We start from the raw sequence: 17,482 nt of genomic DNA on the forward strand, positions 1-17,482 counted from the left end.
ATATAAAAAAACTCGAAAATTGAAAATAGGTGGGTTTTACCAGTGTCGAGTTCACCACTTTTAAATAAAAAGCGTTAAATTTGACAGTTAATAAAAAATTGGCGAACTTGACAGTAAATAGTGGTGAGTTTGACAATAAACAATGTGAACACAATAGTAAATAAAAAGTATCGTGCTAGAGTGACCTCAAGATTGGACCTCATATTACACATCTTCACGTGAAAGTGTATAGGAGCTATAAATGCTTTTTTTTTTTTTTGTCAATTAATGGGGGGTTAGGCAGACCCCCAACCAGAAAGAATAAGATTACAACATATCATAGGTGTGCCCAGAAGCATTCTTACATATAATGTTTACTAATCGTTGAGGGAGGTCCCTATACTCAAGAATAACTCTGCCTAAAGTAAGAAGGAGTGAAGCAAGAAAGTCGACAGCTTTGTTGCATTCTCTATAGCAGAAAGGTGAAATCGATTCTTTGGAAGTGGCTTCCTTTCGTCTTAATGGCTTTAACAAGCCTTTCTTTTCTCCATAGGATTGTTTCCTCCCCCTTAATGCATTCGATAGCCACTTTAGAGTCAGTTCTAACCTTTAACACTTGGATGTTTTCCTCTTTCGCCATTGTCATTCCTTTGAGGATTGCTTGAAGCTCATGGTATAAGACTGTCCCTCATTGATTTTCACTTGTATCTCGAGAAAAATATATATGAAATTTCTATACACTTTCACATTAGGCTATGCATTGTGAGATCCAATTTCGAGGTCACTTCAACATTATTCAAATAAAAAATGTTGAGTTCAACAGTAAATGAAAGTGGTGAACTCGATAGTAAATAAAAAAGCAGTGAGTTCGCCAATAATGAGAGACCATTTAGAAAAGAAAAATTTACTAAATGTCTCGCCAAGTTACCATGGAACATTTAGGGGCTACTTTGAAAGAAGTCCCTCCTCGAGGGTTCTTTAAGTAATTTTCCCAACCGTTGCCTTCTTTGGGAGCTATTAAACTTCAACTGGTTTGGTTTTGTTTAAAATTTAAATGTTTTTCTATACTTGGTCTAGTGCCGTACAACTGGAAACATGTTACCAAACAACCCGGGTTCCCAACATGGAAATGACGAAATAACCCAAATTAAGAAATTCTTACCTATATCATCCTCCTATTTCTCTATAAATTCCCATCGTCCCATCATGACTACATTTCATTATCATTTCCAACTTCGAAAGCAAGAAATAGACAATCGTGCGAAAGAGAAAAATGGCGGGAAACCTCTCAGTTACAGCAACCGAAAACCTCGAGACTTCACTCACAGCCATTAAATCAGAGTGGGAGGTCGAGTTCGCTCGCTTCTTTAACTTCCCTCGTTCTCTCTCCTTTACTTCTTCCAACCTTAGACCACTCTCGAAAGGAAAAATTCGTTGCGGAGGTACTTGGATTTCTGCTTCTTCAACAGCTTCTCTGCGTCTCATCACCGATATTTCGAATCCCGAAACGACCCTCACTGTCTCTCTTTGTGGAAAGATCGTTGTAAGTATGAAGATTATCGATGCTTGATATCTTTTCCATTTTTCTATTCTTTCGAACTTATTGAAGTTTTTTGGCTCTTCTGTAGTTTCTTGGATTTTTAAGTTTCGAATGCTTCGTGATGTATTTTTTTCTATTATTTTTAAAATTTAGTTCAGGATTTGTTTGCATTTTAGGGATTTTAGTTTGGATTCATGTAATTTCATTCGGAACTAATGTGACTGATCCTCGTAGTTTGAATCTATTGAAATGTGATTGATATGGGAGGGATTACATAAAATGTTACTCGTTTAATCTAAAGATTCGATGTGTTTTTTTTTTGTATATATCTGATATAAAGATTCGTTTAGATGATTTTATGGATTTGATTTGTGTAAATGAGCTTCTATGGTTAGGTTTTGTAGTTCTTGGAATTTTTGCATTGTTCTAGGTTGATTGCTCTAGATTTGTATTTATTCCATGAATTTCATGCCATTTCTTGTGATTTGTGGAGTTTTATATTGTTTAAGGGAGATTTTTCTTTACCTCAGTTCATAAGTCTCTGTAAGTTATGTTTTATGATTTGGTTATTGGTATTTTGCTATCTTTAAGGTCATTTTTTCAGAAGTTGTATACATTTTAGTTCATTTGGAGTTTGTGGATTTAATTATGCCTTTAATGCCTACTCGTTTGGTATTGAAGACCCAAGGGACTTGTGACTTTCCCTTGAATCTCTTTTTAGTTGCTTTTATTTCTTGATTGACATCTCTCATTTTTATTTGAAAGAAAATTACATTAAGTTGGTTGATTTCGCTCAATTGCTAGGGTTCTTGTGTGATTCTCCTTGTTTTTCTGTGTTAAAAATCTGTTACTCTTTAGAGGTGTGTTTTTGTGAAATTCTTGGGAATTTCCCTGGATTTGTTGGAAACTGCATTTTTCTACTCATTCTTGATAAATCTGGACATTTATTTCCTATATTCATTAATATTGCAGATGAGAATAATTCTTGAAAATTTCATGCTAGTGTTAATGTCTAAAATGAATCTCCGACAAATTAATATTTTGGTATTTTAGGATCCTTGATAGATCTACTTGCAACAATATTGGAGATATCCTTAATTATACTTTTCTCTACCTTGTAAATTTTAGATATTTTTTTGCCTTCCATGACTCTGACAGTTGTTCATTAGATTGTTGAAATACTGTGTTACTTTGAGATAAGTTTGAACCATGCATTGTTTACTTCTTAAGGATATTTTCCACTTTTATCGTCTTTGTCGTAGTTTGGTTGGGAACTTCTTTATAGATCAGGGACTAACTAATCTTGGAAAATTTATATTAATCTGATGCAGGAAGAGCACTTCACCTGCAATCTGCATTTCTCATGGCCTCAGGTTTCATGTGTCACTGATTGCCCTACTAGAGGGAGCAGAGTTGTGTTTGCAAGTTACAGAGATTGTGCTGGCCAGGCAAGCTCCTAAACTTACTTAGGATCCTTACTAACATAAGCTGGATATATAATGGGCATAGGCTACCACTCATACTATAAAATGGTAAAATCACCTTTAGTCCTTGAAATTTGGATACGTTTTTGAAACCCTATCACTAATGCATGTTCACAATACCTGTGTTCCATTGTAACTCTTGGCTGGCTGTATAGTGTTAAGTTGGTAACTATAGCCTTTTATGAAGTAATTGTGGAGAACGGAAAATAACACTAGTTTGCTTTAATGATTTTGTCATGTATTATAATATTTCCCCCACCCTGATTTTACTCCATTTTGGTCTGTTTTCTGTGATAACTCCAATAAATTGGCTAAAATGTATCAGTAAAAAAAATAAAAATAAAAGAGACCATTCAGTTTTTTTGGCATATGTAACTTATTAGAAAAGCTTGGCCATTGGCCTGTTATACTTTAAGTATGCCGTACACATTACTTGTGATACCGCTTGGTGTCCAGTATACTCATAAAAAGCAAAAAATCATCTTCATTCGTGTCGTAGATGGTTTTTGAGGACATGCTGAGTAATGGTTGGTGGTCTTCCGTTGTTTCTAATTGGTGGGCTGTGCAATAGTAGTTATGTGTGTATAATTGAGACAATGATGTTTGTTTTATCTCACACTCAATGCTTATCAGATATAGATGAATTGTGATGTTTAAGAGTTCTATGAGCTGGTCTGTTGATCTATTTTGTTTATATTCTTTATTGATTCTACTACTTCATTTGAGAACGTTGTTGGGATGCAGATTCAAGGTTTAAATTTCAGATCATGGCCATTTTTTAATTAGAATGCTATACTTGTTATTTGTAACCTAGTTAAAATGCTTGTGGTGTATTTGCAGATACAGAAGTTTGCCTTGCGGTTTGCTACATCAAGTGATACACAAACATTTATGGACGCCATGAAGGTGCAAATTTCACCACTTGTAACCATACAAGTGGGTGTGCTTTTTAATATTGGTTCAAATTCACGCACTTGGGGGGCCTCACTTGTATTTCTGCAACTTTAATTCCTTGTAGTCTAATGCTCTTTTATTTCCAACAGGAGAGCCTGAAGAATGTAATGGAGACTGGGCTTCCAAGAAACGGTTTTGGATCCGAAGTTGTGTCATCTCAATCGGAATTTGTCTCTTCAAATGGACTCCAGTACAGGTGAAAAAGAGCTCAAGATTGCCTAAACAAAAACATTTCTTTTCCTTTACAAGGCAGATTCCAATCGAAAATATCTCAAAAATAGAAGAGTAATATGACAAGTTCGACTAATGCTTGGGATATGTCTGCAGGGCTGAGGAGTTTGTCTTTGTGGATCCTGTTGCCACATATACTCCTGAGATGGTACCAATTTTGGGCTACAGATGTGAACAAACAACACATTCTGAGGAATCCAGACTTGGTGAGAACCTTGAAGGAATTGGTGGGGCCTTGCCCCCCAGCTTCACTGCACTGCTAACCAACTGTTCTGCGGGGGTTGAACAAGGTAGATTAATTGCACAAGTTACAAGCCATTCTTATTCCATTTTATTGTAATTGAAACGTCTTTGCTGCAGAACAAGCTATGTTACCTGCCAAGGAAGTTGATCTTAAGTCCCAAATCATGGTATCCTTCCAAACTTAGTTTGCTATGATAATTATACTTGTTGGCACTGCACCACTGTTGTATTTATTTATTTATTTTTTAAACCGGGAATTGGTTGCAAATACCGATTTACCTTTTTATTTTCAACTCATTGCTTTACAGTGCCAATAACATCTCCTAGTTCGGAATTCTATATTTTTCAACAAACTGTGCTTGATTCCATTTATTTGTTTCTTTAATTTTGTTGCAGAGATACATGTCGGATTCTACCTTCCATGGTATGTGGAATTTCTGGTGCATAGTATTGTATTTCTAATAGCATGATTCCAGGTTTTATTATCCTCTTTTAAGTTAAGTGAGCCAGTATTGACGAAATGATATACCTATCGTATTTATCAATGAGTCGATACTCTCTTGAAAACTTTTGTTCGTACACTCTACTTGACACCACTGATCAACAAGTTTTGAGGTTAACTTTACATTTCTCTATTTATTTCCTGTTATTCAGTATTCTGACTGGTTTTTCTCTCTCTCTCCCCCCCCCCACCCCCCTCCTTTTTTCTTACCAGATATGTTGATTAAAGTAGAGGAAGTTATCCATGAAATGGGGGGTGATTTGGCGCTATAATTTACCTGGTTTTCCATTCACGGCTAAAGCAGTTCTCTTTCTCTGGCCATGAGTAGATGGCCTAGTATATTCCCTCTCTCCAGATTTTGATGTATAGCCGTATCCTCATTTTCTGTTTTCAAGATATATTTGAATGTACTTTGAGTAGTACTCAAATGCACATATGACACTGCCAGTGATCAGTGATACAAAAAAGGAAAAGAAATACAAGTCGTTGTTTTCCCTCAAATTTACCTATCAATAGAAAAAGGTTTTATGTTAAATTTATTATATGATGTCTTCTGCTACATATTAAGTTTGTTATATAATGAAGGCCCTTTTTTTTTTTTGTATGTGTTTGTGTGTATTCGGCAGAGACCAGAAGTTAACAGATATAATTTATGGAAGGTTCTTATTAGTTAACCGAGTGACACTGATGTCTAATTTCCCCCTGTTTTCCAGTAAGCACTTCTATCTTCCCCACCTTAACCATTGCCTTTCCAACTTCTTAGACCAGCTTGATGGATGTGATGCCATCCACTCCACCTTCTTCCTTGTATTTGAGTCATTCATCAAGGCCAGATCTGATGGAAGCAACCCTTTCCCTCTTGTAAGTCCCACATAATATGCATTATCAAGTGTCCATGGGGAGATCTCGTCAAGCACAACTTCAGGCCCACTGTTTGCCACAACTTGTGTTGGAAACACTGGGCACATGAGGTTCAGCCTAAAAGTGTATGATTCGTCCGGGGTCCAGTCTTGAGGCTGGTTAATGTTAAAATTTTGAAGCCTCGGCGTGAAAGATGAGCAATGCGCAACACCTATAGAGTGTGCGCCTGAGAGTGTGACCATCTCTTCCTGGTTCAACCCCTTCTTGGCGAAGGCTCGAGTAATAGCATCGACGGACAAGGAGGGTGATGGGAGCTCAAGTGTGTCATTAGCACGTGATGTCCGTCCATCACGGCGACCTGAAGGGACTTGGTAGAAGTCAAGCCCGGAGTTGACGGCAGAATCACGGGCAGCAAAGGCAAGGATGTCAGCACATGAAACAATGCCAGGGCACTCTTCCTCAATGCGATCCTTTGCTTCGTCGATGACCTCCAAGCCCCGAAGAGACTTGCCATTGGCTGGGGCTTGCTTCTCTACAACATCTCCGAGTGGTGTGGCGTCCAGCAGGATGGAAGCGTCACAACCCTGTGATATTTAAAATGCAGCAACCGTTAACTTTGAAGGGTTCACATAATGCTATTTTAGAAACTAACTTCCACTGTGAAGGAACGCTTTGTGGATCTTTTGGATTGCCTGAATAGTAAATTTAAGAGAGGGAGGGAGAGAGAGAGAGAGAGAGAGAGAGAGAGAGAGAGAGAGAGAGAGAGTAGACTTGCTTTTACGAAACAGTCATGGAAATGGAGCCGAATGAGTCCAGCAGCAATGCCCCTATCCTGCCAAATAGCCTCTAGGACAACTTGACTCACAATATTCTCTGCTTGTGGGCATGTCTTACTGTAGAAGCTTAGATTTAGATGGTAACCACCATCCCCTTTAGAAGTCACCCTTGTTTCCAATACACACAAGATGAGAAGTGTCGCGACAATCAACAGACCTCCTTTCATTGTAGTGGTGGTGGTGAGTGGTGACACACTTAGCTTAACTTAGCTTAGCGGGCAATTTTCTTGGGCTGAAGGTGTTCTCCTTATAAGCAAGGGAAATGGATGAGGTGGCAAAACTGGCTCCGCGTTGAAAGAGTCTTGGAAATTGTTATGTTCGTTAAGAAAACCGAAAGTAGGATTTTAGAGGCAACTCCGTTATGTTTGACAGAACATTTTACTTAAGACTGAGCTATTATAAAGTCCCACCAGAAATTAATACAGGTGGAGCCCCCGCTTGATTTCCTGTCAAACGATTTGAGGGTCAGGTTTTAGAGAGTTTTTTGCTCACAGCCCAACAACTGATTGACATATGGCACAGATGACGTATGCAATATAAAGAAAATTTCTCTCCTGCCCGCACATCTTCTGCCGATGATTTTTATTTTTAAGATTTCAAATTTTGAAAAGCGTTGTGGGGCCATATGGATTATCATATTGGAAATCGAACATCACAGCCGTCTAGATTTCATTAAAAACTCATGATCAGGAATATTAAAAAAATATATATATATTTTGAACTTAATCCAATCCAAAGTGTTGAAAATTGACAGCTAATTAAAAGTCAACTGTAAACAATAACTATTTTTTTTAATTTGTTTATTTACAATTCATGGAATTTCCTCCACAACACTGGCAGTAGGTTATGTTTCTGAATGTCAAAAGATGATATAATTAAGAAATTTCATTTTTTTCATTGTGAGATGGAAAGAGAAATTTTCTCTCTTTTGTCATCTGTGACATTTTTTTGATCTAAATCACCCATAGATGTTGTTTGGATGTTTTGGATGCCCTCCATGTTTTTTAGAATGTTTAAAATGCTCCTATGTTTTCAAACAGATGATATACTCCCCTGATCTCAGTCTTCGGTTGAAAGATTAATAAAAATGACCTTAATGCCCTCCTCTTTAATCAGTAGTGAAATACCCTTTATTTATTTATCTTTCTTGAAACCAGCCATCTTTGACCTTATGATTCTATATATTTCAACCTTCAGCCCAAGGTATGATAGCCTTTTTAGGGAAGTAAAACATAATGAAAATTTTAGATGGAGAAAATATAGCGTTTTCTCCAAAGGATTTTAAAACGAAGAATTAAAGATAAGTTTTGGATTAGATTAAAAAAAATTCCCCCTAGAGGTTATAGAGTTTGAAGCTTATAAACTTTGGATGAAAAATCAAAGGTTTTTAGTCTACAATAGAAGAGTAAGGACCAGAGGAGCATGTCAATATGAACTTAGTAATTGACAATCTTTAACATCAAATAGAGATAATGAGTTTGATGAAGTGTCTCGGGCATGATCTCGTCCAAGAATGGGATTACCTGAGTCATTTGGACATCGTTCACCATCGAGCCTGAGGTATTTGAGACTTCACACCATCTCACATGATAAACGAGATGACTTGGATGATATTTTGTACATCTCGAGGAATTCAAAAAACTTACTTGAGTCAATCGAAATTTTGTATATTTTAACTAAGTTTTTATTTTTAACTTAAATATTTATTATCTAAATAAAGTATGATATCATGATTAAACTAGAGTTTGCCCCGTTGTTTATGGAATGGGTAGAAGAGAATGTCCTTGAGATTCGTGAAGAAATTAAATCCTAACCCTTACAAATGAGGGGACAAATATTGGTAAGAGGACCGTTGTGTTTTATCATATAGATATCTTTTAACCTAATTTATTTCATAAAAAACAAAAAAACCTATAATTATTTTCATATATATAATTGCAAATGAAGATCTCATCTGAGACAATTTGACTATCTCGTCCAAGATAACTTGGTCTTGTCCATTAACGATATGAGACATCAAACTAAGATTTAAAATCATAGTCTAGGGGAACTTTTTTATCTTAAACCAGACTAATCGAAAGTGGTTACCCTTGAAGCAAGAATTTGCTGTTTCTATAATTAATAAAAAGTTCACATTGTATGTTTGCTCTTGAAAAATGATTTGTAACATACTATTAAAGACAGTCCCATTTTAAGCGTTCGGAGGGCATTTTTGGTAAAAAAAGAATGTAATTTAACACATAAAAACGCTCGACTGTCCAGTGACTTAATTCCTTTTTGGTAATTTTTGAAAAAATGGATTTTTTTGTTGTTGTAAATATTAAAATATTTAAACCTATTTTAGCAATTTTCCCAAAATAAAAATAAAAATTTAGCCTGATCAGGGCTGTAGAACAAAACAAGGCTCTAACTCTGGAAACTAGGTAGGCGTTTGGATAGGACTCCTTGGCTACTTCTGACTCTTGCGGGGAGTTAGAAGTCGTTTGGATGCGTTTGTATGAACAACTCCTTCGAAGAGTTACTCCACGCAAGAGCAAGAAATTACTCTTTATGAAGAAGTCGAGAAAACCTATTTCTCAAAACTCTTCTTGCGGGGAGTCAAAATCTAACGATTCGTTTTACCAAAATACCCTTAACTTTATTAATTTTCTATGAAAATATTTCTAATTCATTTGCCCTTAAATCAAACAAAAGAAACATTTATTAATATTTAAATTTTTTTTAAATTTTGAGTATAATGGATTTAAACACATTATATTAATATTTAATATTTAAAATATTATATTATATTATATTAATATTTATAGTTAAAATGTCAAAAACAATATAGTTTGAAGGCATATTATGACACTAAAAGACAGTCTGTCAGTTTTGTTTTTAAATTTTGAGTATAATAGATTTAAACACATTATATTAATATTTAATATTTAAAATATTATATTATATTATATTAATATTTATAGTTAAAATGTAAAAAACAGTATAATTTGAAGGCATATTATGACACTAAAAGACAGTCTGTCAATTTTTTTTTTTTTAATATTATGTCATATTATGTCAAAAATAATCTGTCAATTTTCTTTTCTTAATTTTGAGTGTAATGGATTTAAACCTATTATATTAATATTTAATATTTAAAATATTATATTTTATTAATATTTATAGTTAAAATGTCAAAAACAGTATAGTTTGAAGGCATATTATGACACTAAAAGATAAAAAATAGTAATTGATATAATATAAGGGTATTCTGATCTTTTTTCTAAAAGTCATGAGAAGTCAGTATGGTTCCCAAACGGACTTCCAGCACAAAAGTACTTCTACCAGTACTTCACAAAGTTAATTGCCAAACGTCATTTCTGCACAGAATTACTTTTCTAGCTCCTCCATAGAGTACTTCAGCTCCTGTTCTTTGGAAGAGTAGTTCTGCTCCTGGTATCCAAACAGGCCCTAGGTAATCTCATTAATCTCCGTGAAAATGACAATATTACACTGACATTACTCTCAGCACCAATACATTTTTTTTTCCTTAAATATTTAGCAGATTTATAATTTACAATTTAGATGATTATCTACCATTCATCTCGATAAATACGATGACAAGTTCAGGAAAGAGAATCTCCAGTCTTTGGAGCAACAGCAGCAGCTCGCAGTTAATTCGAAGATCTTGGAGGTGAATGTGCTGACCTGTTCACAAAAGATGTTCCTGTCATGTGGGGAAGCGTTCTGAAATACTTACTGCAGATAGCTCATGCAAAGTGAAGAACTTCAATACAACTCATGAATTGCAAAGCCAAGTCAACTTAAATATAGTTTTATTAGATAGTTCAAGTTTAAAGCTTATTCAGCGATTCGAATTTAAGTGTTTCAAGACTTTTGTTTAGTACTTGATCAATAACAGAAGACTTGGCTCTAAAACTTTGGCCTCCATGGGGATCATTGTAGGCCTTAACCAAAGTCATATCTATTTAAAGAAATCAAGCACAACGAAATTAAACTTCAGAAACTATTTAAGCAAGGATTGGAAGCAAACACATTCAAAAATCAAAATAGATACAGATTTCCAGATCTAAAGCTAATTAACTCCATCATCAGACAATAAACATGCTCAACTTTAGAGTAAAACCAAGCTTGTAAACATGTGTCAAATCTACTAACCTTGGACAGGAGAAGAGCGAGAGAGATCCAACAATAATTTTCTACTGGGTGACATATAGCTCTTGCTTAGAAATAAAATAGCGTCCGATGACACTCCCTTGCTTCATAATGAACTGCTCTTGAAAGGTTCCCATCCGCTTTCTTGCAATATCAATTGAAATGTCTTGAAAATGGGGCATACCCTCCGCTTGCAATCCATCTCCACATATAAGGAATTGGTTTCCTATTATAAATGACCCGGATACACGAATGGCAACTCCATCTTGGCCATGTGCCCGGCACTGAAGTTTCTCAACAATATGCACAAGTCTTTCGGGGGGCCAATCACCTGCTAATGTCCTCCGGATGTTTGTTAAAGATGCAAAGATTTCATTCGGGCCCACAAGGAGTTTCTCTGAAAAACTAGCAAGAAAGTAAAGTGTCGATTAGCAATTGAGAAAAGACCAGCCACCCGAGTCCTCCCCTTTCTCTAGAACACAAAAATTCCTAAATATTTTCAAGACCAAGAATTCTGCTCCTTCACGTTCAAATTTACGTGGACCCATGCCATTTTTTCAATGATTAATTTCATTTTTCCAAAATATCCTAAGAAAGTGAAAAATATGTTGCATCAAAACTAAAACATTCAATACCTGAAAGTTGAATCCTCATTATATAAGTTCTTTGCATGACGCCAGAGCTCATCAGGTCCATCAAAAAGTAGGTAGTAGTGTATAGTAAGCATCTGGCCAGGAAAAAAAAAGTTAAGTTATTAATTCAATATTCATTTTAACAAATCCCCATAAACAATATAAAATAACTTTAGTTTTAGCCATGATGGTGCAAACTAAACAACCTTTTTTTAAAAGAAGTATAGTGCTGCAAATTAAACAACTTGAACAGCTCCAGCTTTTAAAAATCTTTATCATTTATCGTCGATGATCTTCCATTAGTACTTTTTTTTTTTTTTCTAATTATGGCTATTGATGTTATTTTTTAATTGGATATATCTGCCAATTGAGCGTATTGAAGCCTCACTTCATAAACATGTCCAACGACATGATGTGGCCGCACCATCATATATTGATGGCAAATGGACAATAAAAAAGAACCAGGGACTCACATCTGCTAAATCCTTCATCCTTTGTGTTGGATCAAAAACATTTTGGACAAATGCCGCTAGGTCTACTCTCGCATCCTCGTACTTTCGGATAAATGGGTGTGAAAGAAGCTTCTCAGCCGTTGGCCTTGCATCTGCATCCTTGAGTAGGCAAGCATCAATGAAGGAGCACAGCTCTGGGGAAAATGAACTTTTTGGCGGTGAGGGCGATGGATCATACAAAATCTGCCATAAACCATAAAATTGTTATAAATAGAAAACAACGATGGGGCAAAAGAACAAAGATCAGTACTTTCAGGGCTATATCATAAAACAAAATCATGATTGTTATGCCTCATAGCTTAGGTTGTAGGTTCATGACAACACTATCAACAAAATATAAGAACCATTCAATGCCATATAGATTCAGAAAGATGGCATACAGTTTTAATTATTTTCAATTTATACAGAAAATTTAAGCAGAAAAACATAAATGCAAGTAAAGAAACAATTTGAAATTACAGACCAAGATTGAACAAACTCACCTGTAACATAAGATTAACAGGTCCGCTATTAGCTGTGTATGGGAATTCTCCTGTGGCACACTCAAATAGAGCTAATCCAAGGCTCCAAATATCAGCTGGGTATGAATAATTCTCATTCCGGATTCTCTCAGGTGACATGTACGTAACAGTTCCAACGAAGGTAGCACACTGGTAAAGCATAATCACAGATATGCATGTAAGACACACTTCTCGATAGGAGATAAAAGTAAACTGGAAAACAAGCTCTCTCAAAGCAATGGACAGAAAAAATAAAAATAAAAAGGTAAATCCAAGCATCCATTAATATATAGCGACACAAGTTGCTCACCATTGCCATTGAATTTTCTAAACCAGCACTTATACCAAAATCGGTGATCTTTGGCTCTCCCTTTAGATTTATAAGCAAATTTGCAGGCTTTATGTCTCGGTGAACTAAATGTCTTACTCCATGCAAGTAGCTCAGACCCTTGTAGAATGAGAAGGGAAAAAAAAAATGTAAATTCAACATAAAAATATGGTGTTTTCTGAATTTATGTCAAGCTGCACTGATAAAGGAAAGCATACACGAAATCAAAAGAATGAAGATACTTACATGCAAGAGTTTTTTAACCATACATGAAAGAACTGGCTCTGGTATACATTTCCGCACTCGTAAAACATCTGCAAGGGATCCTCCATCCATGTACTCCAAAGCAATGCTTATTTGCCCCGAGTCTGGAGTATAGAATGCTCCATGGAATTCCACGAGACCCTCGTAACAAGGTGCTTCACACAATGTCCGTATCTCATTAAGAAGCTGTTGCCTTTTTTCCTTGTAAACACAAAGGATATGCGTGTAAGAAGAAATCACAATGAACCAAAAATACAAGATGGTAATTTTGTGATTATTATTTGATATTCCAACCAGGAGTGCAGGTACAGGTCTACAGTATGATTATGGTCTAGGTGTCACACATGCTAGACCCTAAATCTCATTGCAAAGTTTCAGTAGTGTATTATACTATCCTAATAATAATTTTTAATAATAAATAATAATAATAATATTATTATTATTATCCAAATCTCATTTTAAATAATTCTCAATAAAAGTCATCCATGCATGAAACAGATCCCATAAATGTGTCATGTTGAGCTCAAATAAATGCCTTAATATGGATTCAAAGGATTCTGTGTCAATATAATAATGTCAAAAGAAACTTTGATTGCATGAAATTGTTGCTACAGGAACCCACACTACCAAAGGTTGAAGATGAATTTGGAATTTATATTGCTCACATCAATAGACAACAAAAGCAAGATCAAACATAGAAACATAATACCTTCTCAAAGATGTTGATCTTTTTCAAGGCCAAAATTCTATGAGTAGGGATATGAATAGCTCTCTGAACGACACTACTAGCCCCACTACCTATAGCTCCAAAAATGCGCATCTCACGTGATGCACACCGATAGGTCTTTTCACTGCCATCTATTTCATCAACAAGCCAAGAAGAGCGCTTTTGCAACCCAAGCTCGTTGAAATTATATACCCCACAAGATCTACTTAATAAATTTACGGTCCCACCATCCGATACCTTCAGGAAAAGCATTATTTGTTAGAAATAGCCATCTTCATATAAAAATAATAATAATAAAATCACTGAAAAACCTACCACATATGATGCACAAGGGTCCAAAGATATTCCATCCGAGAAACCTTTTTCAGCATCAAATAAGGGTGCAAGCTTCTTCTTCAGCTCCTCCAACCCAGCCATTATGACTTATGGATGCTACTTCTCAATGCATAAAAAATAACTTTCCTGTGGATCCATGTGCCAAAAAAAAAAAGCTCATGGTTTCTCTCTGAAACAATAGATCTTGCTCTAGGTATAACAGAATATCGGAAAAACTAAATATCAGAACAAGAATCACATTGCTAATTCAGAAGTAGTTGATAATGGCAACAGTAATGAAGACATTTTCAGGTCCACGAGATTCAAGCCCACTTTGATTATGATTGCAATGTTTAAGGTAAAACTATGAAAATGAGGAATAGTTTGTATCATTTGATCATGAAGACTGATTTGGAATAGTAAGCTTCCAATATCTTGGAAGGGCCTTTAAGATTGAAAACATCCTCAAGCATTTTGAAGGACATTAACATGGTTGGACCCTTTTGCTCAACCATATTCCTTGAAGTAAATCAAGTAATGGGGCTGCTGACTCACCTATATAAGGAGCTCTTCCATAATCTCTCATTCCCTCTCTCCTATACTAACAAAAAAGGTGAAGGATTAGAGTTTTCAAATCTAACCAGCAAGAATGAAATTCTATGAAAGGCAAAGAACAGACAAAACTACTAACAATTCACATTCCCCCCAAAAAAATTCTTGGAGTCTTGCCAGAATTTCCATTTTGATGTTAACAGATTAAATTTGAAAAAAATATTTTTTTCTGAACAAGAGGTGCCTTGTTTTCTTTAACCCCCCGCCCCCGCGACCAAAAATAAACCATCCACCCACCAACAAAAAGTTATATTATAAACTATCCCACATATTACAGCCAAAATATTTCATTGAGCATAGGCATTCAATCTCAAACCATGTTTTAAACAAGAAAAATTGTGGTTTTCATCTTGTATTGAAACAAGCCCTTAATATGATCATGGAAAAGCTGTGCCATTCCATCCTTCAGCGGAACTTCTTATTCCAACCAAACATGTTCCTTGTTGTTCATCCTCTATTTCATTATCAAAGCCTTATCCCAAATATTTGGGGTTGGCCGAAATGAATCTTGTTCCTCCATTCAATTTTCCTGATCTACATCTAACATTATTGAAAGTGCGTATGTCTTCTGTTATTGAAAGTGTGTTAATTAAAAGATTATATCTGAACCAATTTTAGTTGTTCCAGTTTGCTTGAAGCAATTCACAGATTGATGGAGAATTCATTTATGTTCTCAAGTGCACAGGCAATTATCTACAAAATCATCTCAAACAATTAACAAGAAACTCGGCCCCTACTCAACACTCTGCAAAATTTAACCACAATATACAATATCATACTCAATCTTCTACGAACTCATAGAAATCAATAGAAAAGGTATTTATGAATTAACCTATAGGTACAATTATCTTAACAATCCATCTAAATTGACAAAATTTTCTAATTCATGATTCCAATCCAGACAAATCAATATCATGCAAAAGAAATGTAGGTGTGACAGGATCCTTGTTCAGGCTGACTCAAGATTAGCCATACAAATTTTGAATGAAGAATGGCGTACTCAATGTTCTACACTTGGTTCTTACGATTAGGAATCTTATACATATATTTGAGGAGATATCTTTTTGTCATATTTTCAGAGAGACAGATAGAGCTGCGGATTTGGTTGGGTTCTCTAGTAAAGAATGAAAGTTGTATAGCGCTGCAGATTGGTAAGCTTAACTTGTATCTAAGGTATAGCTAGTTTGGGTCTGCCTTAACTCCCACAATCATTCAAAAAAACAAAAAAATCTATTTAGCATTTGTTGGATCAAAGCTCAAAAAGGAAACTCTTAATTCCATAACTCCTAAACAATCTAATAACTAGTTTGAATACAAGATCAACAGACCAAAATCTAAATGAAAAATGACTACAGATCCTAACCAAAGGGACCTTAATTGTTCCAAATCTCCACAGAGACCAAATTCAGACACTCAATTCTACTGATTCAAATGGAAGATCGCTCACCCTTCAAGACAAACATATAAATTAACTTACTTTTAAGAATCATCCATAACCAAATGAGTCTAGTTTTTTTTTTTTTTTTTTTAATAATTAAAAAAAGGGGCCCAATAAATCGAAGTCAATATTTCTCCAAATATCAAAATTCTAAGAACTAGAATATTAAAGATTCAAGCCTTTTATGTTTTAGAAGGTGAAGATTCAAACTTTATCAACCAATAGAAACCCTAATTTCGAATATTGAAAACTCAAGATCCAAACCACCAAAAAATCCGAAATGTTGGATCGAATAATCCTAAAAATACCGTAAAAAATAAATATGAAGAATACCTCTGAAATAAATTTAAAAAAAAAAATCGCAGAATTCACGAATAAATTAACAGAAACTAATAGAAGTTGACGTTCCTGAGAATCACTTACAAGTGTGATGGGAGAGAAAACAAAAACCCTAGAAAACCTGTTTTCGAGTGTTGAATGTCGATTGGATTCCGTTTTACTGATGTTTATTAACTCAACCTGAGAGAGAGAGAGAGCTGATTTTGTAACTCAACCTCTAGAGGGTGTCTCAAATATACACACAATCTATGTATGTATATACATAATCGTGCTGGAGTAACATTGAAATGTAGTAAGGTGGAGACATTTTTGATGTGGATGTGTGTCAGAACCATAGATGCTTTCATTGAGATACGAGTGAGATCTTGATGAAAAACATCTATGGTTCTAACACACATCCACGTCAGAAATGTTCTCTATAATGTATATTTTAATGTTACCTCAGCATTATCGATATATCGACTAAAATGATTAATAACTAGAATTCGATTCTACCTCACAACCGGAATCTACAAATAAATGTAACATTTGATTTCGATTATAAAAAAAATAAAATTACTTAAAAGACCCTGATAGAGGTATTCCTTTCTAAAGAGTCTCTTAAGTTGTTGACAGTATCATAATAGTCCATTTAGTTAAATTTTCTTTTCTTAATAGCCCTAGGATCTCATTTTTAGTTATACAAATTTCAAAATACCCAAACTATTCTTTTTATTGTCTTCTTCACATAGTTATGTTTTTCAACGATAATTACAATCATTTCTAACAATTTTTTTTTTATCGTGAATGATAATTGGAGAATGATATATTCTTAATTTTAAACATTTAGAGGTATTTTTTTTAAGACAATTTATTTAAAAAAATGAAGAATGAAGTTGAGATTCTAAATTTTTATATGATTACATCGTAACTTTTGATTCGGGTATCCATTTTCACAACTATGATATCTGCATTTTGGATATTTCGATAAGATTTTTCCAGTATCAAAGTCAGAAAAAAAATTAAAACATTTAAAGTCTTGAGTTCACCA

General features: G+C 34.8%; 3 protein-coding genes across 5 annotated transcripts; 1 reads left to right on the plus strand and 2 right to left on the minus strand.

Moving 5' to 3' along the window:
- Positions 1–1,212: 1,212 nt before the first annotated feature.
- LOC147398776 (poor homologous synapsis 1) lies at positions 1,213–5,472 on the plus strand. Its single transcript, XM_086448074.1, has 8 exons — positions 1,213–1,522; positions 2,851–2,967; positions 3,844–3,909; positions 4,047–4,153; positions 4,285–4,478; positions 4,549–4,598; positions 4,828–4,855; positions 5,147–5,472. Exons 1-8 carry the CDS (start codon positions 1,253–1,255, stop codon positions 5,203–5,205), a joined length of 891 nt encoding a protein of 296 aa, XP_086304200.1. The 5' UTR covers positions 1,213–1,252; the 3' UTR covers positions 5,206–5,472.
- A 71-nt stretch (positions 5,473–5,543) lies between these two features.
- LOC147398777 (peroxidase 5-like) lies at positions 5,544–7,028 on the minus strand. Its single transcript, XM_086448073.1, has 2 exons — positions 6,570–7,028; positions 5,544–6,378 (listed from the first exon to the last, which is right to left on the minus strand). Exons 1-2 carry the CDS (start codon positions 6,795–6,797, stop codon positions 5,656–5,658), a joined length of 951 nt encoding a protein of 316 aa, XP_086304199.1. The 5' UTR covers positions 6,798–7,028; the 3' UTR covers positions 5,544–5,655.
- A 3,026-nt stretch (positions 7,029–10,054) lies between these two features.
- On the minus strand, positions 10,055–16,693 carry MKK3 (mitogen-activated protein kinase kinase 3). 3 transcript variants are annotated; one of them, XM_086448077.1, is made up of 11 exons: positions 16,537–16,678; positions 14,619–14,659; positions 14,064–14,210; positions 13,731–13,985; positions 13,004–13,222; positions 12,740–12,877; positions 12,412–12,579; positions 11,891–12,112; positions 11,421–11,512; positions 10,789–11,190; positions 10,055–10,317 (listed from the first exon to the last, which is right to left on the minus strand). In XM_086448077.1, exons 3-10 carry the CDS (start codon positions 14,163–14,165, stop codon positions 10,830–10,832), a joined length of 1,557 nt encoding a protein of 518 aa, XP_086304203.1. In that variant the 5' UTR covers positions 14,166–14,210; positions 14,619–14,659; positions 16,537–16,678; the 3' UTR covers positions 10,055–10,317; positions 10,789–10,829. The 3 variants fall into 3 exon arrangements, with proteins under 3 accessions (XP_086304203.1, XP_086304204.1, XP_086304201.1); XM_086448078.1 differs by having other exon boundaries at positions 14,619–14,664; positions 16,537–16,675; XM_086448075.1 differs by lacking the exon at positions 14,619–14,659 and having other exon boundaries at positions 16,537–16,693.
- Positions 16,694–17,482: the final 789 nt, after the last annotated feature.

This window comes from Akebia trifoliata, chromosome 7 (assembly GCF_017979445.1).
Source record: "Akebia trifoliata isolate Shusen 1 chromosome 7, ASM1797944v1, whole genome shotgun sequence".
NCBI lineage: Eukaryota > Viridiplantae > Streptophyta > Magnoliopsida > Ranunculales > Lardizabalaceae > Akebia > Akebia trifoliata.